At 35.6% G+C, this 27,677-nt stretch overlaps 1 protein-coding gene across 4 annotated transcripts in view; it reads left to right on the forward strand.

The window, feature by feature from the left end:
* LOC113235485 (teneurin-a) overlaps positions 1–27,677 on the forward strand; it is a 70,810-nt gene that overhangs the window by 36,667 nt on the left and 6,466 nt on the right. For 3 of the 4 annotated variants that reach the window (XM_026471187.1, XM_026471188.1, XM_026471190.1), the window contains 9 exons: positions 193–378; positions 513–659; positions 735–942; positions 2,434–2,460; positions 20,115–20,234; positions 21,926–22,090; positions 24,266–24,440; positions 25,639–25,881; positions 27,289–27,516. In XM_026471187.1, coding sequence (XP_026326972.1) covers positions 193–378; positions 513–659; positions 735–942; positions 2,434–2,460; positions 20,115–20,234; positions 21,926–22,090; positions 24,266–24,440; positions 25,639–25,881; positions 27,289–27,516 — 1,499 coding nt within the window. The remainder of the gene's footprint in view (positions 1–192; positions 379–512; positions 660–734; positions 943–2,433; positions 2,461–20,114; positions 20,235–21,925; positions 22,091–24,265; positions 24,441–25,638; positions 25,882–27,288; positions 27,517–27,677) is intronic. The other variant, XM_026471189.1, reaches the window with a different exon arrangement.

Here is a 27,677-nt window from a genome sequence, read left to right on the forward strand (position 1 = left end):
TCAATTATGGATAAGAATTTAATTTAAGTCTCGTTATCGGGATTGTTTAAGCTTCATTATCAATTACGAACCAAGGTGTTTCTTTCCTTTGAAGGAATCAAAACCTGCATAAAACTGCGACACATGTACATTTTTCAGCAAAATTACATGACTACAATGAATTACATGTCGGTTTTTATTTATCTTTTGTAGTGGTGTGTTCTCTGGATTGTGGTCCCCGCGGAGTTTGTGCGGAAGGCGTGTGCCGATGTGACGAAGGGTGGACGGGCGCACGATGCGACCAACGGCCTTGTGACCAACGTTGCCAGGATCACGGCCAGTGTAAAAACGGCACCTGTGTCTGCACTCAAGGATGGAATGGTCGACACTGCACACTTCGTAAGTTTTACCATAAGTACTGAATATTATATACCTACGTGTACTTTGGTAAATGACTTTAACTAATTGAAAAGTTTGAAAGGGTACTAACTACTAACAGAGTCGATTATTAAATAAACCATACGTATGTGCAGCTGGTTGCCCGAACGGTTGTTCTCGTCACGGTCAATGTCTTCTCGAGGATGGAGTCTACAGATGCTCATGCGCTGATGGTTGGGCTGGCACCGATTGTTCCATCGCACTTGAACTCTCTTGCAATGATAACGAAGATAATGATGAAGGTAAGAATTCTTTTCCCAATCAGCTGTAAACTACAAGTGATTATCAATCATCTGACAATGCCACTACCTTTGAAGATGGAATGACGGACTGTTCCGACTCGGAGTGCTGCAGCCGGCCGGAATGCACCGAGCACATCATGTGTCTAGCGTCCAATGACCCTGTCGAAGTGTTACTGCGAAAACAACCTCCGTCTGTCACCGCATCATTCTACCAACGCGTCAAGTTCCTCATCGAAGAAAATTCGGTACAAAGCTACGCTCACATGGACGAGTATTCCGAGAGGTAAGTGCTCTTTATACAACCTGAATTGTCCAATATTTAACGAACACCAAATCACTTCATGTACGTAAAGGATATCGTTCAAATTTTTGGTCAATACCACATGTCTAATGGCTGTGATCAATGGTGATACTCTCATGGAAACTATTCAACAATATCCTTTACATCAAAATTGGTTTAGGACTGACCTACCGATTTTGCACAGTTCATGAATTAATATTTGCACTTTACAATGATTTTAGATTCGTGATATCATCGCCGTACTATTATGTAAATCCGTAAGAAGAAAAACAAAATTCATAACAAAGTATAATGTAGGAACTAGCACCCTACCATTATTGATCCCGCTCATCTTCCTAAACCTCTCCGAGGATTTGGTGTGGTTATTTTAATTTAATTGACGACAATAATTTCATAACTTACAATTTATTTTGTCATCTGGTGGAAGTGTTTTGATTTTCCTCTGTTTTCTCGCGTAAATAAATATTGAGTTTTCATTTGCAATCCTAGCATGGTTATGTTTTTATCATTAACCATTATTTACTTCATGTTATTTAGTTTACGTTTTTTTTTGTATTATTTAGTTTTCACACCAGATCCGATGTGTTGTGTATTGTCTAATGTTTATCCCTTGTGTGTGTCTAACCCTACCTGTTTGTCTAAACAAAACTAAAATGCGTCTTATGGTAATAACAACGGAAATAAACGATGGACGAAAGCTCGAGTGCTTCGAACAGTTTGGTTTGTCTTAACGTTCAGAAAGTCACAAGTTATTTGAATAAGATTGTTCGTAATTGTACTCGAATCATGAGAGACATCGTCTGCAAAGTTGATAACATTAAAACAAATTGTGTCAAAAGTTTGCACAGGCACCTACTTATCTTGCGAGCCTCTCATGATTAGAGTTTGAATCAAAAATAATTTTAACTGCTCTTTGCGCTTAAAAATCGACAAGGAACTACTTATGTTATTTAAAGTAGATAAAAAGACAAAGCAAAAATGAAAAACAATAGTAGTCAACCCACCTCGCTTAATATGCAAAAGCGCCTCAAAAGTTTGTTTGCATTAAAACACGAGCCGCTTCACTATTTTGTTTGAGTTGAAATGTCTAGAGTGGTTATATTGCGTTATGGCATTTGTTTTTTAACCCAAGTAACACCTAACAGAGGTCATGCTTAAACTATCCAGCATGTGTTTTGTAAGTACTCCAAGTAATCTTGGTGCAACCTACAGCAAACGTTTTAGAAATTCATTGCAAAATTCGTTGTGAGTGGTGGTGTTGTTCTAATGCAAACGGGCTTCGTGTTCAAGCCGATGCGTCACAAAATTGGATTCGTTAAGCAAATGTTACAACGCAAGTAACCAATGTAGACAGCAATCGGCCGGAGCGGTTGCAAAGACGGGGTGGGGTTGCACTGAGGGATGTAGGTATCTGTGTAGTAATCTGTCCTGTCTTTCTGTGTCCCTGTGCCGCCGTGTGTCCGCCACTCCTAGCGCGTTCTGGAATTCCTTTACACCATGGTAAGTGTCAGTCAGCCCGCCCTCGCCCCTCAGTGTTCAGTATCTGTTGACCTCTTCCCTTTTGTTGCGACTCCTGCATATGTGTGTGATGCCGGCGCCCGCAGCGTGCCATCGCCATTACTAGTAGGCGCTGCCACGCAAACGGCGCCACCAAGCTTTTTTACTTTTCGTTTACTCCTTTGTCTGTATTCGTTTCATTCTCTATGTGTATGTAACATCTGTATGTTTGTCTTGAATGTTCTCGTGTGGCTGCGACAAAATCCGCCCATGTTTCATCGTAAATCACGCGCCGTCCGCGGGCGCGGCAATCGCGACACCTCGTTCCGAATATGATTTGCCGCAGTCACAAACGTATTTTTTGTAATATTTATTTGTCTCGTCTACTGTGCTTATATTATAGTTCACATATATACAATGGTATACTTTTGTTATACTGTATAAAACTTAGGAAAATCATTTACGCTTTCACGCAAAACGTAAAAACACAAACGTTAGGTTTAGGGACTGTAAAATATGTGAATAGAGACGCGAGTTGTATATTGTCAATCGAGCAGAATTCCAGCGTACACGCAAATTTAGCTTCAAATAAACTTACCCTTTTATGTGTTCCTTACCCTTTGTCTGCGTCTTTCATCTGTTAACCAACCCCCTACCCTCTGCCCGAGCTCTTTATGTGTTTAGATCCTCACCCCTGTACTAACAAACACAACTTATTTGGATGTACTCCGACTACTTCATAGCGAAATAATAGCAGTCTTGCGAACATTGTACATTACTACCATCGCTTCCATCAACCATCGGCGACACTACCCTTACACTTTGAAATTGGTGCAATTCACGTGTTAGCTGTAAGCTTCTACACATTTTGAAATGGTGTTCTGTAGTTTGTATTTGTGTAATATTTCAGGGATTCTACGTGAATTGGTGCGATATCTAATTCTTCTTACCTTTTATAGATGTAAACAAATTTCGCCTGATATTTTTTCTGTAAAGAGCACATTTTGGGCTCATGTTTTGTGTGAATACAAAGAACCTTCTTCGTATAATATTGCATTCAATATCCATAAAATTTCGTCTAGTGTTAAGTTTGTCTATTGTCTACTTCTTTGTGTGTAATATTATTTTTGATATAATATGACTGTTTTCTCCACAGCTCCTTCATATTTTCATACTGTTTCTATATCATGTACTTCTGCGTGTATTTATTTTTAATTATACATACATTAACAAAAATATACTGTAAAATACGAAATTAAATGTTTCGTGAGTTAAAATACGTTTATGAAAACAATAGGCAGGTTTATCGAAACGCAGTTCTACACACACTACCTCACGAAATATTACCTTACAAATTACAGAGCGTGGTATTTTTTTTATTACAAATGTACACGAGAGTACTTTATCATAATTACATATTCTCAAGTTTACAAACTTTGCACCAGTTTCAAAAAGCATAATGAATTATATAATCAAAACATACAAACAGAGTTATAACAAATTATTATGACTGGTTTCTGTGGCAGCTGTTACATGCATTATGATTACCTTTATAAGTGGATTTCCGTTTACACTCTTTGAGCATTTTGTTAAAAAAAAATACATTAAACATTTCTAAACAGTAAATTACACAAATTTCAAAAGAAAGTGGTTCGTATTTGTAAAATTTTATTTGGTTTATAAAATAATCATAAATTGTGCGCATTTTTGATGCAAAGAGAACTGAAATGCACTTAATCAACTAGCTGATCCTGATAAGAGAATGTGCAATGCTGAGACTTCTTTTTATTTTTCAAATATTATTTTCATATTCTTCTATCACATTTAAGGTAAAACGCAACGGCACGACACTTTGTTCTATTTACGAGCAAAGAGTTTCGCAGAGCGATATTGTTCACACATTTCACAGCTTTCCAAAAATTACAAACAATACGAGTTCATTATTGTCTTGAATATTAAAATCTTTTTTGGGATTAAAATAAATTGGCAAAAACAAACGACAGACCTCAGTAACTCCCTATTTGGAAAAGTTAATAATTTTCATTTTTTTATGACCATTTATAACTTATTATAATTTATAACTCGAAAACTTCCTTGCACACTTATGAATCACATGCACGACATCAAATGTCTTTACGATCAGCTTCGCTGATTTATTTGTGTTGTTTTGTTTGTTATGTGTATGTATTTTATTGGTACCTATTACATTTACATACGTTAAAACTCACAAACAAACATGACACACTGTACACTTCAAGTACACTAGCAAACAGGCACACACACACACACACACACACACACACTAATATAAATTAAAATCGAGAAATTGGTGCGGAATGGCGATGATAACACAAAATGTTATATAAAAATGTCATATATGTTACTTCACAGTTGCATCGGAAACTTACAATGCTAATTAATACAAATTAAATTAAACTAACTACAAAACTACTTGTTTTCATAAAGGAAATACTACAGCAAATACCTAAAAGCTATTTTTATACTACTAACTATTATTATGTGCCAAAATCATCCATCGAAACATGGTTATGAGATTTTTTGTTATCAAGAAATTACTGCAAAAACACGACGTCCATCTAACCGCCGCGTCAGTCGTCTTTTATACTTATTCAAGTAGTTTTTTTTTAGAAATTGGTATGTAACGTGATTTTGTCGTTTTTCAATGATATTATTTGGTACTTCTTATCGTATCGATGGGTTACACTATAATGCTTGCCATCGTGATGGATGGTTTTGCCAATCGGCGTAAGGTATTCGCCGATTGTTGCTCAGGGTGCGTCTCACGTACAAGAAAGGAATGGTACATCGTGCGGGGAAGTTCCTTTTGTGCACCTTTAGTACTGAAGGCGTCCTTATCGAATTCACAGGTTTTCAATAGCACAGGATTTTGGTAATGCATTATTGTCATCATATATAATTCCTGATCATTGTTTAAGTGTAACAGAATAAAATATACAAAGTTTTTACTAATAACTCTTTTTATAGGATTCATCTGTTTTTGAACTTGAATACTAGTTGAGTGCTATCGTCGGATATAGGTGTTATATTAACTCTTAATGACTGTCAAAATATTATTTTACGAACGTAACTAACCGATTAATTAAAAAATTAATTAATCTCCTCTAACTTAGCATATAGTTTGAATAAATTTATAATACATATAAAGTGAAAAAAAAAATTACTTAAGATTGATTTTATAGAAAGCTTCGTTTGATTACATGCAGCATATAAAACTACTACTAATAATTTCAACCGTTACTCACGCTTTTAACTTCGAAAGACGTTATTATGTTATACAGTTATGTTCCGCCAGACTGTGCCTCTTGTTAAGAATAAACTGTAATAAGCTGTACGTCCAAAAAAACCAACATTTTTTTAATGAAAACGTGGCTTATAGTTTGTGAACGAAGGTTTTCTCATTATTTACACGGTACAGTTCAAGTTCGCTACGAATATCGATCGAGAGAAGTTCAAAGACATCTTTCATCGACAGATTGCGACAAAAACGAAAGGCAAAACGTTTTGGGATTGTCGGTGAATTTAACGATATTTGATTATAAAACCTGAACTTAGATTTGATGTATTCTAAACCTGACCGAAAAACTCTATAAAATCTCGTTAGCTGTTAAAAGGAAACGTGTTCGGAAGAAAACAGTTATATCTGCAATTAAAAGCAGTAGAGCTCTTTGTGAAAGAGTTCGTCGAAGGAAGTACTGGAACTGTAGTAATCTTACCTACTTCTGCCGTCAAAAAGTAATGTGGGCATTACTGCGTTTCGAATTTGAAGTGTAAGGGCGCTTGTGAAATTACAGGCACATGGGACTTTTGAACTTATATTTCAGGGTAGCCGGTGCAGTGCACTAGCCCACTAGCCCTTCGGATTTTTGCGACTTAAAGCTGAGCGACACTGCAACTGTTATCGACAGGCGTGTCTCTTACTACCAAGCGTCATGACTTGTTCGTCCCGTCACTTGATAAAACAACATAAGAGGAAGGCATGCAGCGCCGATCACAGATAACAGGAAAAGGGCATGCACCTAGAGTCGTGTATGTTACCACCTAGTGTCTTAACATTTTGACTGATTTCGACAATAAGCAATATAATATTTACTATATATAATATTTGGTATGTACTATATACTCTTGAATTTAAATTTTAAACCCTTAATAACCTTTTTTGTTTCGTAGTATGCTTTGCCCAAATGCAAGGCCATGACAAGAGTAACGCAGGGTCATGGTCTTGCAAAAATAAAAGACTAAGACCACCTAATTGTAGCAAGATCATGGACCAACCCTGCAAGATTTGGGCAACAAGGCTGAGTCCGCGAGACCTTATGTCTCGCAGATTTTTTCTAGATTTTTGTTGTTTCTTTTATATTTATGTACAGTCAACAGTAGGTCAAAAACAAGACTGGTTTTAGACAAAAGTATTTTACGACATAGTTACGACAAAAATGGAAAGATGGTTGGCTGTGTTTATTATGTAAAATAATATACGTATGTCGCATCATGGCGAAGGAGCCTTTTTGGAGATTATTATCATATAATATTAATATTTCCTTATTTACAAACGTCAGACAGCTCAAACTGAGTGACGTTTGCAAACAAAGAAAATCATGGAATAATCTCCATATACGCTCCTTATCTATGAAGCGACGTATATAAATGAAATACATTGGAAAATTTGTATATTATTTTTTACCTACATGAAAAATACGAAAGTTATGATATTTTTACCACTTACACGAAAAGAAAAAGATCGTTTGCGGTGTTTATTTAAATGTACAAAATGATGTTTATGTAGAATCATAACTAAGCGTACATTTAAATAAAATATACGGGAAAATTAATATGTTCTCAATTACCTACAATTTACTTTGTTTAACTTGAAACTTTTAATTGTCACTGTAGGTATTACTATTACGTATCCAAATTTAAAATCTAAAATAATATATAGATTGATATTAAATATCGTAAATGAGAAATAAGAACAAATATTAATCACAAAGTCGTTACTCATTCTTCTCATGTTATTTGATGATTTCAAGCGTAATTTGCATATATAATGGAATACTCTATAAGTTTTTTGGGAATCCACTCCACTAGTTTGCTATAATTATTAATACAAAAATGGAACACAGAGACAAACTCATTCGATCCTGTTGGATTTGAACCCGCGTCTTCAGCATACCAGAACGACGCACTTCCAACTAAGCTACGGAACGAACCAGCAGACCCAACGACTTTTTTCATGAAATGAAATGAAATTTTATTTGTTTAAAACATGGAGTGAAAGATGGAACAACTATTACAGAACACATGTTTTACCTGACTAGGCACATAGTTTACTTAAATTTAATTGAATCATAACTGTCATCGGACATGTACAAGGAATAATCAATCAATTAATAACAATAAAATAATAAACTATCAATGTCAAATTATTAACACACATCATTATTGCATTAAACATACATATAATTTTATGTCGACATCTAATAAGCAACAAAGAATAATCAGTCAATTATATAATAACATGTGCTTGTCAAAGGTCTTTGTTTTTGTTTCTTTAAAGATTTTTTTTAAATTTGTTATATAAATTGCGTTGGCTTCATTCAAGGCATATGCAGCCCCTCATTACTGCCCGTTGCAAAACAATATTTCGCACCCTTGATAAGGCCACATCTACAAAATGACAACGTGTCAGAAAAGAGATTTAAAGATTCTACGAACGAAATTACTCGGTAAAAAAAATCCATAACTTTTTTATGCTTTAATATAGGTGAGTTTAAGTTACGTTTGAGGAAATTTTCACATATACATAATTCGTTTCGTGTAGTTCTTATTATATTCATGACTTTCATACGATAAAAACACTTTTGGTGTTCCCCTGTGGCATTATTGCACCATGGATACGATTTGTTAATACATATAAAATCAAAAATATGATTTTGAGATCGGGCGTGAATTGACGTGAATATTTATTTGGTTCCTAGATAGTCGTGGAACCATTTTTATTTTATTAATTATATTTACCAATTGTATTGAACCTCTACGATATCGTCCTAGTGTGACACTATGCCATTTATTTAACAGTTAAAAGTAAGAATTAAATATTATTTTCTCAAAATATCGAAATGAAACGAAACTTGAAATGTTTGGAATTTTTATTTATTTTCCATATTAAATACAGGGTCTTTTATTTCATTCAATTGAATTAGTCTGAATATTTATTTTCGAAGATGAGCTCATCTTTCGCTCATTTTTGTCGATATATTTTGTAATCAATTTTTCATAATATACTTCGCTCATCTAAAACATTGTAAGTCCTGAATTCTTTCTCATAGAATAGACGCGAGTAACTAAGTTCTACAGCTATGCTAAATTTCAAAATAATGACATACAAATATCCATTGGTGGCACCGTGTTCTTAAAAAGTGCAACGATATAGATATATAGTAATATTTTATAGATATAGACTAATAACCTGTATTGTATAAAATTTTATTTGCCATACAGTTTTTTTATATATTTGAACAGTCACGCTAATTAATAATATATTAAAGAAATATAAACAATGTATATTTATTTATTATTAAATTATATTTCGTTCTTCATATCAATTTGAAGTTATCATAACGTAGTAAAATAAAATAAAATTAGCAATAGAGAGCAAGCCGGTAATTTCACCATACATTTATGCAGCATATTCTACTGTGTTAAATCGTACACATCCATTGCTGAGCACAGATTTTCTGTAATATTCGGTTATTGGGTCTCTAACCCATCACGTTTGCCCAATCCTGCTTGCAGACTGAAACCCTGAATAACTTAGCTCTTTTCATGGCGAGAGTTTTTTATTTTTTATAATGCCAAGTGACGGGACGAACAAGTCGTGCGCCTGGTGGTTAGCGACACGCCAATCCATCACAGTAGCAGTACGTGTCACTCAGAGCTTTAAGTCGCAAAGATCTTAAAGGCACTGCCCCTGTAACCTGAGACATAAGTTGACAAGTCCCAAGTGCCTGTAATTTCACCAGCACCCTTACCTTTCCAAACCGGAACGGAACAATGCTCACATTACTGCTTGGCGGCAGAAATAGATAAGGTGGCAGAACTTCCCTGGACGAACTCTTTCATAAGGAACTTTAATGCTACTATAAGTGAATAGGTAATATTTAGGTGTGCATGCTCCATTGTTGACCTCATCATCACTGTCCAACAGGTGAGACGAGGTCAAATGCGCACTTATTGTTCAATTTCATTTCAAAAGGCTTTTTATATGTTCAAAAAGTTCTGTAACGTTTTTCGGTAAAGTTTTGTAACGATAGAATTTATTTTTTTAAATATGCACACACTCAACATAACCCCGCACTAGGGAAACCCTGTGTCGCGGGTGCCATGGACACACACATAGACAACCACAAATTACACCCAAACTCACGAGAGAAATAATTGTAGGCCATACAACCATTTCTCCCGGCCCTGGAATCGAACCTGGGACCTCTGCGTGGCAGTCCGGCATGGTATCCGTTCGGCTACGGAGGCAGTTGACAATGCTTTAAAATAATTTGCGTAAAAGCCTTAAGCTGGTCGATAGGCAAACCTAGTAAAACAAAACACAGCCCGGTGGCATTGGGATTCTATGTTGTACTGTTCTCTGGTAAAAGTTAGCAGAAATTAGTAGAAAAAATGGTTGAAGTGGCTATTCCGATGTGAAAAGACAAAATAACCAGCAAGAACAATTTTCCACCTTACGCGTTTTGTAGACAGCGACTGAAACTAAATACTAATATAAATAGTGCTTTTCCGTTTAGAGAGGTGTCAAACTTATAAAAATCAGTACAAGTTACTTCCGAACCCCGTATCGATATTTATATTGTTGATAGGAGAATGCATAGTAGCATTTGGATGAAAATGATGTGGTATTTGCCAAATTTTAACTTGATGGTCTTACCCTTACATAGTGTACACCCACATTATTACTTCATTATTATTATTTTATAACATCAAGTGACGGAAGGAACAAGTCGCGCGCCTGATGGTAAGCTACACGCCTGTCCATAACAGTTATAATGCCACTCAGAGCTTTAAATTTGCAAAGATCTGAGAGGCACTACCTGCGCCCGTCACCCTGAGACATAAGTTGACAAGTCCCATATGCCTATAATTTCACCAGCACCCTTCAAAACCGGAACACAGTAATGCTAACATTACTGCTTAGCGGCAGAAAAAGGTAAAGTGGCGGTACTACCTCTACAAGGAGCTCTACAGCTACTTTACTAATTTAGCGAGTCCTAAGTCCTAAGCGAGGAGACAACTGCAATGTGATATAATTTATTTTCGTACAAAATTGCATTCTCATTAGTCACGCGTTGTACCTGATACGTTTGAGTACACTTGAAGATTTTTCGATTTTTTTTTTCTTCATTGACCATAATGCGCATTATTACCGCCGCCAAGATGTAATGTGTGCACTACTGCGTTCCGGATTAGAAGAGGATAAAGATGCTGTTGAAACTACAATCACATAGGGCTTGTAATTTTTGTCCCCGTGTAACGGGCGCAGTGGCATTGCTCCTCAGGTCTTTGCGATTTAAGGTTTTGGGCATATTATGAACTTTAAAAAACCATGCAAGTCCTAGGCAATTCTTTTTACGCCCAATAAGTGACAGGATAAAACTCTTATTACGACATATTTTTCGCCGACTTCTCGCTGGTTATTATTTTGTCTATGACTGGGACTTGACTAGCTCCTGCTTTATAATGTAACGTTCAAAAACATTGATGAATATTTACCAGTAAGTTACGGTGTTATATTTGTCACTTAGTTTAAGAGAAAAATAATAGATACGTATTATTCATAAATAAAAATAAATAAAGACACTATATAATAATAATAATAAAGACACTATATAATAAAATACACTATATTTTAATTTTTGTAAACAAGAGCAAAACGCAAATTAAGTTTCCGAACGACGACGACCCATGTCGACGAAACTCCGCGGGTAAATTTTTACTTTGTAGTTTGTTGAAAACATGTTAATAATATTTTAAGAATATTTGACTCTAAATTAAATTGTAAGAATTTAAATTAAATACTTGGCTTTAATGAAAAATAACCTCAGTCTCAATTAACAAATCTATGGATTTTGTAGGCCTCGACATGTGCGGTTTAAGTTCATCGCAAAGATTGTGGACCATATCTTTGCTAAGCCGGTTTCTTTTCATACATTGACGTACATCCATTTCAAACGGATCACTACGATCTCGCAGTTGTCTTCTTTGGATTTTTTCCATATTATTATCATGTGAAGCATCACTTTCGAGATACTCAAACAATTCGTATTCATCGCACATGATGAAACGATTTCCTAAAAATACCCTTATAAACTCAAAATCATAATAATTATTACACAATTATACACAAAACAATTCAATAAAAGCTACACCCAGACATAGTAAACGGAATGGTGTTTATTGCTGCTACTTTTTGACAGATCAAACGTGAACAAAATGTCAAAATAACGTTTGTAATACGATATTGCCAACCAAACTTCGGGCAGAGGACAGCCTAGTGTCACATGACCGCTGACTGGCTGGTACTACCAGTTCAAAATACGCAATTACAAGGCAGTTTAGTTTATGGCGTAAACTGCGTGGAAATAAGAGTTCATATTAGGCGACCTGGTACTGTAACATAACAGGGTAGCTGTGTCACTCGTCACTTGATATCATAAAAAAATGTTTTTTTGCACCTCGCTGTCATAATGGCATATTAATTGAATACGGCAAGAAGAGGATTTTATTGCGCAGCGGATAAAGATGAACGTACTTGTGTACATCTTTAAATAAATTATTTAACTATTATACCATGTATATATATACTATATACATATATACCACTGTACATTCTTAAATATAGTGGTCTATGCTTCAATAGTAATTTACTCTGAACTGCTCCCGACCCGCCTTGTCATAGAAATTTGGATTCAAACAACAAATCCCGATCGTAACACTTTGAATATACAACACTTTATTTTATTTTTAATCTACTTCAAAAAAAGAGGAGGTTCCCAATTCAACTGTATTTTTTGTGTGTATGTTATGCGATTCTTTTTTTTGTTGGAAAGTATCTCAGTATTGGTCCCATTTAATGTTGAAGAAAATATTCCACCTCTAAGGATGGCAAACTAGGGATATGAATCCGGTTTCGCGTACTTTCCAGTAATCGATTTCAATAAACTGGGCAAATAGATGTAATTCCACGAACTTTTGAGGTCGTTTTTTTTTACAAAAAAAGTTATTATTGAATATCACGATATTTTTACTGTCATATATAGTGACATCTCTGTCAGTCTTCTGGTAACTGTAAAGGTACCTGGCTGAGTGAAGTAACATTCATAAGGTGTCACAGATTGTGCTATGGCAAAAAAGTTGTTTAAAAACCAATACAAGATCCACAACAAGCACATAGAGAGATTCCTTAGGTCTGCTGGCTCCATCCGTAGCTCAGTTGGCAAAGCGGTAGTTTTATTCCGACCGGATCAGAGGAATTTTGTTTATGTTTGTTCAATCTCTATACCAAAAACTGTAAATTACATTGACGAAACGAGACTAACTAATAAAGAAACTTAGAAGTATAAGCTTTTTTTAAATATAATTCCAAGTGACGGGACGAACAAATAGTGAGCCTGGTGGTAAGCGACGCGCCTGTCCATAACACTTGCAGTTTAAAACGCAAAAGTCGGAGGGAAACTGCCACTGCGCCCGTCACCATAAGACATAAGCTGACAAATGCCATGTGCCTGTAATTTCGCCAGCAAGCTCACATTACTGCTTTGCGTCAGATATAGATTAGGTGGCAGTACTTCCCTGGGCGACCTATTTCACAAGGAGCTCTACTGCTATAAAAGCTCGTTACAAGGAAAATATAACACCATTTTTTTATGTCCAAATGTGCACAAGGCAAGACTGGCAAGCGACACGCCTTTCCATAACAGTTGCAGTACCAGTCAGAGCTTTAAATCGTAAAGATCTAGGGGCACTGTCACTGTGTCCATCACCCGGAGTAAAAAGTTAATATGTGAGTTAATAATGAAACATAATGTAAACAAGTCCCATGTGTCTGTAATTTCACCAGTACCTTATAACTTACATCTTTTAAACACAATGCTGGTAAAAACGCAGACAATAAATATATATTTAACATTGACAAATTTAAAAAATCAATTACAAAAACTGCAAAAATTCAATGGTAAATATTTTAAGGTTTTTCAAAAGCAAAAAAAAATAAAAATAAACCTTGCGGTCCATGAGGGATCTAACCCACGAGCTCGATCCCTAAGTCGGTATATACCTACGACTTTGATTTCTAAGCTAATATACATTTGCGATTATTTGTAGCAAAAACTTTCGCTAACAGTGCAGGAAAACATCTTAATGAAACCTATATTCCTGTTTTTTGGCTTTACCAGTTTTTACGTACATAATTAAGAGTCTATACAACTTCATACGGCTTTCGTTGATTCCGCACAACTGTGAAAGTGTTAAATTAATCACTTTATAATACATATATAGTAAAATTGAGGGTATACACTGATTACTATACGGTGAGAAAACACGATTCCTAAAAATTTTTACGATAGAAAAAAGTACAAACTTACCTCGAAATTATACGAGAAAACCGCCGCTGTATATAATACGTACTTTACTTTTTAACAATGATTTTTTTTTAAATCAACTGAACTATAGTCCATTTGTTTACTAAATGTAAACAATCTTGATACATCTTTTTATTGAAACACATGCTTTACAAATCAATAGGTATAAAAATAGGCAATTTGTATAGGCAATGCAATTTCATATGAAGCTAAGTATTTGTATTTGATGGTAAGGGAAAATCATTTTATAAATGTATATTTCATTAAATAGACATCTCAAGATTGTTTACATTTAGCTAAGTAGGTACCTAAACAGATGGACTATAATTAGAATACGTATTACTATACGTGTTCTAATTATGGAATATACATTTTTCAAATTATTTTTATTTTGTTTAAAAAAAATAAATTCTGAAATAAAGCCAGTGTCCCTGAATCCCCGCGCAAAATGAAGTGTATTAGTCCGGGAAAAATTCGAGCTGAGGTAGTATCGACTCTTAAGATAAAGTTCATTATGACATGTATCATTTTCGTTACACAAATTCCCGTCCATTCCATAGCGTTGTAAAGTGATCCGTAGAGCAGATCCGTGGCCAACAGTTTCATGTATAATGAGTTAATGATGACGGTACGCCATAAACTAATTGCAATGTGATGTTTTCCTGCGTGATGAGTCGAGATTAATTCCTTTCTCTGTATCTTAACCATCATTTCGAGCAGTTGAACTCATATGTGTAGTTACACTAACCACCTACAGTACAATACTGAGTTATTTACTCTGAAACGGGACTTTTACAGACCGATAATGATGATAATGAATGAACACATCCCTTTTATTGGATGTACATTTTAATAGATATATAAACTATTGAAAATACATTATTACTTGGGTTTACCGTAGGAAATGAAGAGTCTTCCAATAAGAGATTTCATTTTGATATGTAAAAAAAAACAAGTATTCTTTAAACGAAATCATCGGATGTTTATTTAATTGTAAAGAGGAGGGTAATGCCATTAGTAAAGGAAAACAATATGAGTCAAATGGCCGCCACGGCTGCGCTTGCAGGACCATATTCTTTCCATGAAATTTTCCATCACCAATTCGCACATTTGCGGCTGTATGTCCTCGATAACTTCACTAATACCATCTTTGAGGTCTTGAAGTGATTGTGGGCCACTGGCATATACCTTATCTTTCACGTAGCCCCAAATAAAAAAGTCCAAAGGTGTTTGATTGGCACTGTTATACCATTACTATTTTTCGTGAAAAGTTTCCTGACCGTGTGATTTCTCGAAGAGGCGATCACAGTTAGCCACCGAGATCTTGTGATTTGACACCTTACACTATTGATACAAAGATCAAACAAATATAATGAAAAATTTTAGTAGCAGTAGAGTACCTTGTGAAAGAGTTCGTCCAGGGATATAATGCCACCTTACGTATTTCTGCTGCCAAGCAGTAATGCGAGCATCACTGCATCCCGGTTTAGAAGGGTAAGAGTCCTGGTGAAATTACAGGCACAGGGAACTTGTCAGCTTAAGTCTCAGGGTGTAGGATGCAGTGGCAGTGCCCTAACCTCAGATCTTTGTGATTTAAAACTCTGAGTGGCACTGCAACTGTTAGGGACAGGAGTGCCGCTTATCACCAGGCACACGACTTGTTCATCCCGTCGTTAAGTAATATAAAAAAGAAATCCTTCAACCTGATTCAAACCAGCCACTGTTGCTTCAACGTGGCTACCACTCGGCCGACTGAGCTACGAATCGCCAGCAGAACGATCAGTGGATTTTATGAATTTCTCCATGTACCCATTGCGGATCTTTGTATTGAGTTTAAACGGCTGTTTAGCCAAGTTGAGGAAACAGTCGTTTGTTCGCGTCCAGTCGGAGGAATGTTTCTTTATGTTTATGTTGTTCCATCTGTAATAATAAATAATCGAATGCTTATTTATGTACATTTTGGATGCTCGCTAACATGGAATACATTTTTCTATCGAAAAAATCTCGCGACCCCGGATTACATAATACGGACACGGGTTGACGAAATTATTAACTAAAAAACTGAACGAAAATAAAAATTTCAAATGTTATGCGAATGATTTTATGTAACATTATAAATCCTTTTTTTGGCATATAAATAGAAAATGTCAAAAATCCAGAAGAAAAACAGTTTTGTGAGTAATTTTTTTACTATCCATTTTAAAACCATCGTACCATGGTTAAAGTTTAAATTTGACAATTCTAGCTATTCACGGTACTGATATCCAGTTGTCATATACCTGATCAAGATCAGACCATTAAAATTTACAATGAAAGAAATAGTACGAATTTAAAATACAAACTTCGTATCAAAGAACAAAAAGAATATTTTAAGAAGTCCCTTCCATATTTCGATAGCATTTCACGAAAATAAATAAATAATATAAATAACGCGCACACTTTTAGCCCCGTATCGCGGGTGCCATGGACACGCGTAGCCAACCACAAATTACATCCAAACTCACGAGAGAAATAAATGTAGACCATAGAAATAATTCTCCCGGCCCGGGAATCGAACCCGGAGACTCTGCGTGGCAGACCGCGTGATATCACTTCGGGCACGGAGGCAGTTGACAAATGAAGTCTGGGTATAAAAGCGTCTGGGTATAAAAGTATATATATATATATATATATATATATATATATATATATATAGTGCTATATTTATATTCCACCTGTGGCTTCCCAGCCTAACATACGGTTATAAGAAGTGTCTATTAATTTCATTATTCATTTAATCAATACTATAAAATAAAAATGAGATTTTTTTTAATTCAAATTAGCTGGATCTTAATACATCTTTATTACCTTACAACGCTACCTAATGTACCCGTAGTCATGGTTATAAGAAATTAAAGTACGTTTACTCTTTGACGCTGGATAGCATTATTATTATTATTAAATTTTCTATTGTTGTTACACACCATAAGACGACAAAATAAACATAAATTGATAGTCAAATATGTAAACGAAATTGAAATTATTATAAAAAGGTAGCCTAATGGTTGACCTACCGCAGAGAATCGTAGGTTCTAATCCGAGCTTGCACCTCTGACTTTTCGGAATTTATGTGCGAGGTTTAATTTGTAATGTACCTTGAGTTTTTCGGTTAAGGAAACCATCTTGAGGAAATCTGCACATATCTACCTGCCAATCCATATTGCGTTCGCATGGGAATTATAGCCTATGCTCAGCAGTTGAAGAAATTCCAAAAGTACTTTTTCAAACAAGGTACATGTACCTATTTGAAGTGTCTGTTTTTTTTTATAATACCAAGTGACGGGACGAACAAGTGTTGCGTCTATCCATAACAGTTGCGGTGCCACTCAAAGTTTTAGATCGCAAAGATCTTAGGGGCACTACCACTGCGCCCGTCACCCTGAAACATAAATTGCAAAGTCCTATGTGCCTGTAATTTTGACCTATTCCAAACTGGAACGCAGTAATGCTCAGATTACTGCTTGGCAGCAAAAATGGGTAAGGTGGCAATGCCTACTTCCCTGGATGAACTCTTTCACAAGGAGCTCTACTGCTACTTAACTGCTGTTTGTGTACATCACGACTTTAGATAAATACTAATGATTTGCTAAAAGGTACGGAACATCCCCTAGCTACGGACTCTTAACCGATAATATATCTTAGTGTTAAGAAATCGTAAAACGAATGTCAGATTAATTTACAGCATGTTCATTTGAGTGCCAGGAAGCTTAAATAAATTCAATCAAATATCGTCGGGGATAATGCAATTACGCGTAACTAGCATTTGATTATTCCATTTCGGTAATTTAGTGGCCAAATTAAATCCGCATAAATGTCGTGGCAACCAAATTAGCGTGATTTACGGGAATCTATTGTCATCTGTCCGCAGACAACACAAATTAATGCTTACTGTTGTAAAAATGAAAGTCGTAGCCATTTAAATAACAGAGTAATAACGTTAAATCCCTCTCCTGTGAAATTTGGTTCAGTGCAGATACGCGCCTTGTACCTATACTACATACGCGGATTTGCACTATCCCTGACGGTATGGTATTGATAGAGTTACAAATGTTACCATTATACTCGAGTATCGAGTGCAAAATATAATCAATGGTCATCCATTCAATTATTTAGAAATAAAATACAACATAACGTTAACAGTGTAACATTAATAAGAAGACTAAACTGTCTCGTTGAAATAAGACGAGATCGCCAGATACCTGCGCAGCAACACTTAAGTAAAAATAAATATCATTCATTCATTGATTGGTTTACTTATTTCGACGAAATCCATTACATAAGCAAATATAATACAATAACAAGGGTCATATATTAAGCTAGTTAAAGTTAGTGGATCGGTACTCGGATTTATCGGTTATCGTATATTCGAATGCTTTTATACCTAAATTTAATTTTTCCGTGAATTGCTGTCAAAATATGGAAGCGGCTTCTTAAAATATGTTCTTCGTTCTTTTAAATCCAATGATCCCGGAATGATGTGACAATTTACGATTTTTGTATTTTAACCTTCTAAGGCCCAGAGAATGTGAAAAGCGCTAAATGCCCAATATTCATTAAAATGTACTAAATAAATATCAATCTTCGTTTGTATGAAAAACATATTTTTCTTTAAGCCCTATGATTATATACAATATAGGTATAGCGATATATTTGAATACATTTTCATTATAATCTAATCTGGGCTATGATCATATAAACGATCATAAGAATAATATTGTCTGGGTCTGAATTAATTCACATATTGATACACGCGAGGCTTTAGGATGTTTGCAAACAGTAGAGCTCCTTGTGAAAGAGATCGTCCAGGGAAGTACTGCCACTTTACCTATTTTTGCCGCCAAGCAGTAATGTGAGTATTACTGCGTTCCAGTTTAAAAGGGTAAGGGTGCTGGTGAAATTACAGGCACATGGGACTTGTCAACTTATGTCTGAGGGTAAAGGCGCAGTGGCAGTGCCCATAAGATCTTTGCTATTTAAAGCTGTGATGTACTGCAACGGTTATGAATAGACATGTCGCTTACCACCAGGCGCACGACTTGTTTGTCCCGCCATAAAGTAAAAGTTAAATATACAAGATCTTAACTCACTATAAATTTGAAAGTTCTGATAATGACAAGGAATATGACAACTGGATCTCAATACAGAATTACAATTTTTTTTATTGATATCCGAAGTTTTTACGTTTTCTATTTCTACACATGAAAAGAGTTCATTTAAATGTTACATAAAATTACAGATAACATTTTAAACGTTTGTTTTTCTTCAATATTTTTTTTAATTATCAAAGGTGCAGTCCTTGTCAGTCAGCCACCGAATTATAGGTAATAAAGCATCCGATTTTATCCGACGTTATGGCTTAATAATATTTCGAATAAAAAGCGGAAATGTAGTAAGTTCTCTTTATTTCATAGGTTAACAAATAACATGTGAAACACCCAAATTTACAACCTAAAGATCAGACCAAGCTTTGTCAGTAGGTACTAAACAATAGAAACTGGGATTTACTGGAGATTTCCTCAAATATTCTTAACTTAAAAAAATCTAAAAAAAATATAACTGTGCCCGACACAAAAGTTTTCAAGCGGAAGTAACATATTAAAACAAAGTAACTATTTCGGTGTTCATGGCAAACTACGCAATGCATTAACAGTTACAAGAATACAAGCATCGGTTTTGAAGCTGTAAAATTATTGACACCCCTTGTTGTCACAAGCATTATCGCTCATAATTTTTAATTTATTAATTTAACATTACACAACAACAAAACTTAATTACATTTTCACCACGCAAATCTCACTCAACAACTGCGGTACAAAACTGCACAACCTCCGTACCATTGTATCCCACGAAACAAATGATGGTGTGAACAATATCGCTCGAAACGGCGTGTATCGCAGTCTTTTGCGGTGACTGATAAAACATTCTGTGCAGCCGCGTGTCCGTGATGCGGGGGCAAGTGGTATCACCCCAAGGACTGGGCATCATCGGCATCAGGGTCTCCGTCGATAGAGAAGCGAGGTTCGGGTTTACGCTTACAAGACAGGGTGGATGGTAAGTACTGCGTTTGTTTTGTATTGATAAAATTTTCATCCCATATCGCGTAAATTTAAAAATATTTCTATTATAAAGAACATGAAGGTTAGTGTGAAAAACGAAACTAGCGGTAGCATTTTAGGTGCGAAAGTAGCTTGATAATCTTCAACCAAGTAATAATAAAAAAAAGATTACATTCAATTATTTAGAATTTATATTTAGGTATCTACTAGTCAAAATCCATGCCACCAATATTTAACGTAATAAGGATATACTTTCTACAATAGTATTAAACATTCTTCACATGTTTGCCGGGTAATAATGTTTCTCCGTTAAACTGCGGAAACGTAAATTTAAGATAACAAGAAATATAATAGTTACATTTTAACTACTAAACGACATTAAAACGCATTGTTGCCTCCTATTCTTTTATCTCAACGAGACATCCGAATTCTCAAAGCAGTTTTATGTGGCTGCAAAAAAAAAGAACATTAAAACTTAAGTACCCTACATATTTTATCATGATTTACTTCAATCCCATGTGTCCCATAAAAAGTTTGGGTGTACTTAATTTCAAACTAATTTACTGCGCGTACTCGTTCAAGTCTTTTATTCGTAGCTCCAGAGTAAATTCACGGTTTTATGTTAAAAATGTATAAAATTAAAATTACCTGTACAAAAACGGAGTGTTGAAGTTAAGGACAATTACCGATTTATCATAGTTAATATTCGCATAGTTAACCATGATAGCAAGCATGACATTATTTTATTAAGCGTTCACATGATACAGGTTTTGTTACGCCTCTAAAGTGATTCGATTTCATACTCTCTGCTCTAGGATACGGCGGGCGCGGCTCAGTGCGAGCACAAAATCCGTAACGACCGTGTCCGGGAAGTTAATGCATGTTATACATCAAATATTTACATTGATTGTTAATTCTCATCTAACTATTATATCCGCTTGTCACGCGATGAGAACGGAATCGATACTAGATTGAGTCGATAAGAACGGAAATTTCATATGATAGAGGCCTGTTACATCTTTACATTTTACAATAAAGCATACGGATTGTAAATTTTATTTCAAATTCCATCGATGCTTAGACAAAAAAATTAAATTTTACAGGAAATGAAACTATTTTTCCGGATCTAAATCGCGTGTGTTTGTTTTTTAAACAAACCAACGTTTTGGGGCCGTTTAGCAGTTCCAGGTGTCCTACTCTCGAAGCACGAAATCTGTAGTTACGGCCGTTTTCCCAGTATGGATGACTTACTTACAGACTTGAGTTTGAATCGGAGCTAGAACTAAGGAAGAACGGGGCTGTATTTTTGAGAAACTTCGACATACGATAGATAGTTACGGCCGTTTTTCCACTATGAAAAGTCATCCATAGTGGGAAAGGGCCGTAACTACGGATTTCGTCTTCGGGAGTAAGGCCCCAGTGTGAATTGGCCGTGATCATGGGACATGGGAAAAAACAAATATACGCAATTTAGTTGCGAAAAAATAGTTTCAGTGTGTGTATCAAATCAAATGTGTATCAATCGCGAAATTTAATTTTATTTAAATTTTAAAGTTCTACGTAACACAATTATGAGTTGCCATAAACATAGGCAAAGAAAATAGACACATTCTAGAACATTCCTTTGATCTTTATTGATTTCGGAATATAAAACAGAAAAACTAACCTTTACACTTATTTAACAAGGTTCGACGTGTTGGTGAATGGAGGTGGTGCAGTGACGCTGCAGTTCCAAAGATCGCCGTTCAAACCTTTACGGAAGACCGTCTTCGTGCCATGGAATCAGATCGTCGTCCTACCGCCAGTACAAATGGAATTAACGGATGAGAGCGTCAAAGTGCCTACACCCAGGTTAGCATATCTACCATTCTGAATTACATTTATACAAATTGTACAAAGTTTTTAATTGAAAATCGAAATTTACATCGTTATCGTTGTTCACAGGTTTAAAATTGTAAATTTAAAATTCTGTGTATATATTCTTGAGACAAATGTCGAACAAACACAAATAAATCCTTCCTTTCTACTGAACTCAACCAGTGTCTTTGGCCTCAACGTGGCTACCACTGTTATCAGCTGGGCTACAGATTGAGCCAGCTAGTCTTACGAATTTCTCTATGTGCTTGTTTGTTAATAACAAAGTAGTGGAATATTTTTACAAAAAAAAATTTATATCATAGTAAAAAACTATGTACTACTAAATTCAATAACTTTGCAGCTCATATAAAAAAATGTATTTATAAATAAATAAATAACGCACACACTCTTAGCCCCGCACTAAAGAAACCCTGTGTCGCAAGTGCCATGGACACACACATAGACAACCACAAGTTACATCCAAACTCACGAGAGAAATAAATGTAGGCCATTCAAATATTTCTCCCGACCCGGAAATCAAACCTGGGACGTCTACGTGGCAGACCAGGATCATTTAACCATTCGGCCACGGAGGCAGTTATTACATACATATATGGCAGGTACAAAAGTAAGCATATACTTCTAGGATAATTGCATTTAACAATAACAGAGAGTTATCTACATAAACAGGTAGGATTATGTCGCTAACGTCAATAAAAAGCACCAAGTTAGAAATTTTCTCTTTTCGACTTGTATGTCATGCTAAGTATATTAAATACAGTTGTAAGTTATTTATTGAGGAGAAGGGCCGGCACTGGATCACGCGTACGCTCAGTGAATTTATGAAAAAATGATACGGAAGGCGAACGTTATTTGAATTTCAATCTTTTGTAATCGACTTGCGGTTTCGGCCACAGTCGTAAACAAAAAAGAAATAAACCGACATGGTATTACTTGCATCTTTTTTTTAAATATTATGTACCGATCTACCGTTGACGACGTTGGTGCTGTATCCATAGAAAACATTTACCGTTAAAGCCTTTATATCGTACCTTTCATCGCATAAATCAATCAACGTCGTAATCTCTAATTAAGTTGTTTATCATGAAAGTAATATTTTCCTAAAGCGCATTAGGTTATAAAATTGTACCCAATATTAGGAGTGCATTTATTATAAATATGGGTTGTGTTTATTCGTTTATTGCACAGGACAAACACACAAATCACATTAATGAAAGGAAACCCTAAACAAAAAGGTTCTACTTAACTCTAAAAGATTTTTTTCCTGCAGACCTAAATACGGGCCACAATACCTAAAATAACGGGCATATATGCATAACAAAACGAAATATATGTAATACAAAAACAATATCAAAATACTAAATGTTATAAACTACATAAATACTTACATAAATACATATTTCATAATATAGTACCTAAGATATGGATGGAATAGTGGATAAATAATGCTACTTAACTCTCGTTTTCAAAATAACTAGCGATTTACTTTCGTGAATAATAATAGGAAGTGCATTCCAAAGTCTGACGTGACGTATGAAGAAGTGAGAATAGAAACCGGAATTGAAGGATGGAAAAGATAACTGGAACTTAACGAGAGAGCGACAGGGCTTATACCGGGACCTAAGAAAGCTAAAACGCTGTTTCAGGTACTCGGGAGACATAAGGTCATTATTGTAAAGAATATACAAATTCCTGTGTAGACGAAACACTTGAGCTGATCGCGGTAGTGTGAGATTTACCTTAATTACCATCCTCACTGTACATATTAGTGATTTTGGCAAAAATCCAAAAGTCTGCAAGATTTTGAACGGGATGATTCTACAGTACTGTACCTACAGATATCAATACTAATAACTTTTACCACGGGGAAATTGCATAATATGACTGCATTCGATTTTCACTTCAATTACGATTGACACGTGGTGTAATTGAATTGCATTTTTTTCCGGAATGAATAATCCAATCAGTCAGGTTTATTTCAGTAGGTTTATTTATACGGAGCAATCTAGCTATTCACGCCAATTTCATCCATATTCGTTCAGCTGTATCGACACGATTAAATATTAACAATTTTTGCATATATTTCATTAAAGATAACTCTAAGAGTAATCTAATGAGATAACTGAAAGAATCAATCCCTTCCCACAGAGCACCACAACGTCTGGATTGGTCACCGATGCCCCAATGGTGGGAAGTGGAATCCCCACCTTGCGCTGCCCACGACCACGAGCGTCTCCGACCTGAAGTGGTAGCTGTACCACCACTAGCTGCACCTGCTGCTTCATCTGCTACCACCACTACCGTCGTTTATCCTGAAGCTCAGGTACTTGTTGTCATGATATTTACTTATGGCAAAATAACCAGAGGTGGGCGGAATATTCATTTTATATTTGGTATTCGGTATGTTCGGCACAAAAGCCGAACTTTCGTATTCGGCCGATTATTTGATAAAAAAATTTCTGCCGAACATACTTTTGCGGAAAATTAAATCGTTTAGGTACATTACATACCTACCTGACTTATTAGTTATTATTACGATATTAACTAATAATACATACATAGATAGATATGAACATATTTTATTTATAGATTCCTCTTTGCACGTCTATCAAGACAAAGTAAGAGATTGAACAAAAATGATACATATAACCTTAATTCGTTTATTTATTTTAATGAGACTCAAGTTCTTAAAATACATATATTTTAATCACAAATTAAGTAACAGTATGTATAGTTATTTAACATAAAAAGAATTGCGCAGTTGTTGACACGATTTAAAAGTTAGACATATTCAAGAAATATTCAACGCATTAAATAAAAGCTAGATTTATCAAAGTGATAGAAATGTAACGCTTTTCCTCATGTCTAGATGCAATAAAAAACCGCAGGGATGCGGGGGTGGGGTAAGCGGGCAGAAGAGTCGCGCGCTCAACATGCACCCACTTTTTAATTTATAAATCAGGACAAAGCGCGGCAATACCTACCGAATTATTCCGCCGAATATTCGGTTCGGTAATCATTGTAACGAATATTCGGCCGACTACTCGTATTCGTTGAAATCTCGATTCGGCCCATCACTAAAAATATAAATAATAAAATAACCTTCATCTTGGTAATGTTTGCTACGATTACTAAGTAAGTAAGTCTGGTTCGTACGTCATAGCGTACTCCACTTGTATAACTTAGAACGTGGTGTAAATTTTATCCTGCACAAATTAAACCATAGAACTTTAACTCGCACAATTAAACTGTAGAACCTATCCTGCAATTAAACCATAGAAGTTTCTCGTCATCATGATTTCATTGCGATAACAATAACTTAAAACAAAACACGCGGAAGTTGCTATTTAATTGAGTCAATTTAACTTAAGTAAAGTTAAAATGGAGTGGAGTGGAATAATTAATAGGATAGTTAAAAAAATAATTACATAGACACAGAAAGAATGAAACATCAGAGTACCTAGTACATTAATACAAAGTCATAAAAAAGGTGTTTATACCGTCTTCTTTACACTTTTCAGATCGTAAGTGAATCCATCGGCATCCCAGGTTCATCAGTCAAACTGACCTACCGTTCTTCACAAGCTGCCGGGTACCTCTCCTGTGTCCACATTCAACTGACGCGTCGAGTCGTACCGGCTGCCTTAGCCAGGGTTCATGTACGAGTTGAGATCGAGGGCTCTCTACATACACATAGTTATGAAGCGGATCCTGACTTGACACACGTATTTGCTTGGAATAAGAGGAACGTTTATAAGCAAAAGGTGAAATTTTATTACTATTATTTATTATTCTATATCAATTAACATACCGTTCATCGAAAGACACTGCAAAAACCAGATTAACCCTTAATCATATAAAGAGTTATGTGTTATGCAAGGCCGCAAAGTTGTTGTTTGACACGAGTGCTTGTATAGAATTTTGAGCGTAGCGAGGGTTTCAAGGCACGAAACGCAAAACAACTTTGCTGCCGAGTGAAACAAACAACTTCTCACCTCATTATAGCGACGAAAATGGTAGATGATAGAAAAACTGTTGAACTATAACAACAACATAATCAGTTTTAAACAAAATTAGTTATCGTTCTAGTAATTTAATTTGAACAATAATAATAATAAAATATATACCAACGTATTTATATTACACAAATAATGTACGACAAGTCGCTAAATAGTTGAATGTGTCATTATGTTTTTTTTTCATCGAAAGAAAAAGTTAGGTAGGTATTTTTTTCCATCCTCTAAGGCTCAACTCACACTGGCGCAGAGTCGAAGCGTCGCGTCGCGTCCTGTTTTTCAACTCCACCGCCAGGCGACGCGCGTCGAGGCGCGACGACACTAGCATTAGTGCGCTGGGATCACAGTTTGGTCGGCGTCAGACGCGTCACGGCTCCCAAGTGACGCGCGGCGACGCGCGTCGCCGCTCGATTCCATATTTGCAAAACACAAATTTGTACCTTAATAATTGGAAAATATAGATGAATATGCTATAGGCGAAAAACATGACGCGTCGCGACGCTTCGACTCTGCGCTAGTGTGAGTTGAGCCTAAGGGTATACCACAGTCCATCGTCAAGTTCGAATTTCAAAAATCTTATCCACGCTAGGGAGGAAAAAACGCTAGCTAGTGAGGTGAAAATGTCATTTACGACCCCAATTACCAGCCAACCACTACAATAACAAGACCGTTGAAGGTTACGTTTAGTTAAGGGTTATAAGGTAAAGCATGTTCATCGTGCATGCGGGATACCTTTTAACTGAACTCGATCGATACGTTTCTTAATTACTGGTCTTGATATTGAGTAGTTTTTCTCAAACAGCAATTTTATAATTTTGGAGCACCTCAATTTATCAGCATACTAATATCTAATAACCTAACCTCCGTTTAAAAAAACCGACCTCAATAGTCATTCATCCCCTGGCTTGCCACCCTTAGAGGTGGATTATTTCCTTTAAATTTAAATGGGACCACATCTGAGGTACCTTCTTTCCAACAAAAAAATATTAATCTAAATTGGTTCACAAATAGCGAAGTGGAGACTTAAAAAAAACAGACGAATTGAGAACCTTCTCCTTTTTTTGAAATCGGTTAAAAACCCAAACTTCCATTTTCAAACTACTTCGACATGCTTAATTACAGTAATCGGCATTAAATAATCAATAAATATTTTAGGTATACGGCCAAGCTCAAGCGAAGATTTCAATCGGTTACGAATATTCGTCCTGTTCATCTATCGTTTGGGAGACACAGACAGCTACACTGGCAGGTTTTGACGTAGATATTTCTGATATTGGCGGCTGGGGTCTTGATATACACCATCATTATAACTTCCACGAAGGCATTTTGCAAAAGGGAGACGGAGCTCTGTTGCATTTGAAGCAGTACCCTAGAACTGTACAGGTAAGGATTAATTGTTGCTGTCATCCATATTACAGAAGTCTAAGGTGCCAGTATCCAAGATTATTACATTGATTTCATCAAATCATATGTCTCAACCGTACCATGTATACTGTATACCCTATATGAATTTCATGTGAGGATTAATCCCATTTTAATAATAA

This window comes from Hyposmocoma kahamanoa, unplaced genomic scaffold (genome assembly GCF_003589595.1).
Source record: "Hyposmocoma kahamanoa isolate Upper Pololo Valley unplaced genomic scaffold, ASM358959v1 87, whole genome shotgun sequence".
Lineage (NCBI taxonomy): Eukaryota > Metazoa > Arthropoda > Insecta > Lepidoptera > Cosmopterigidae > Hyposmocoma > Hyposmocoma kahamanoa.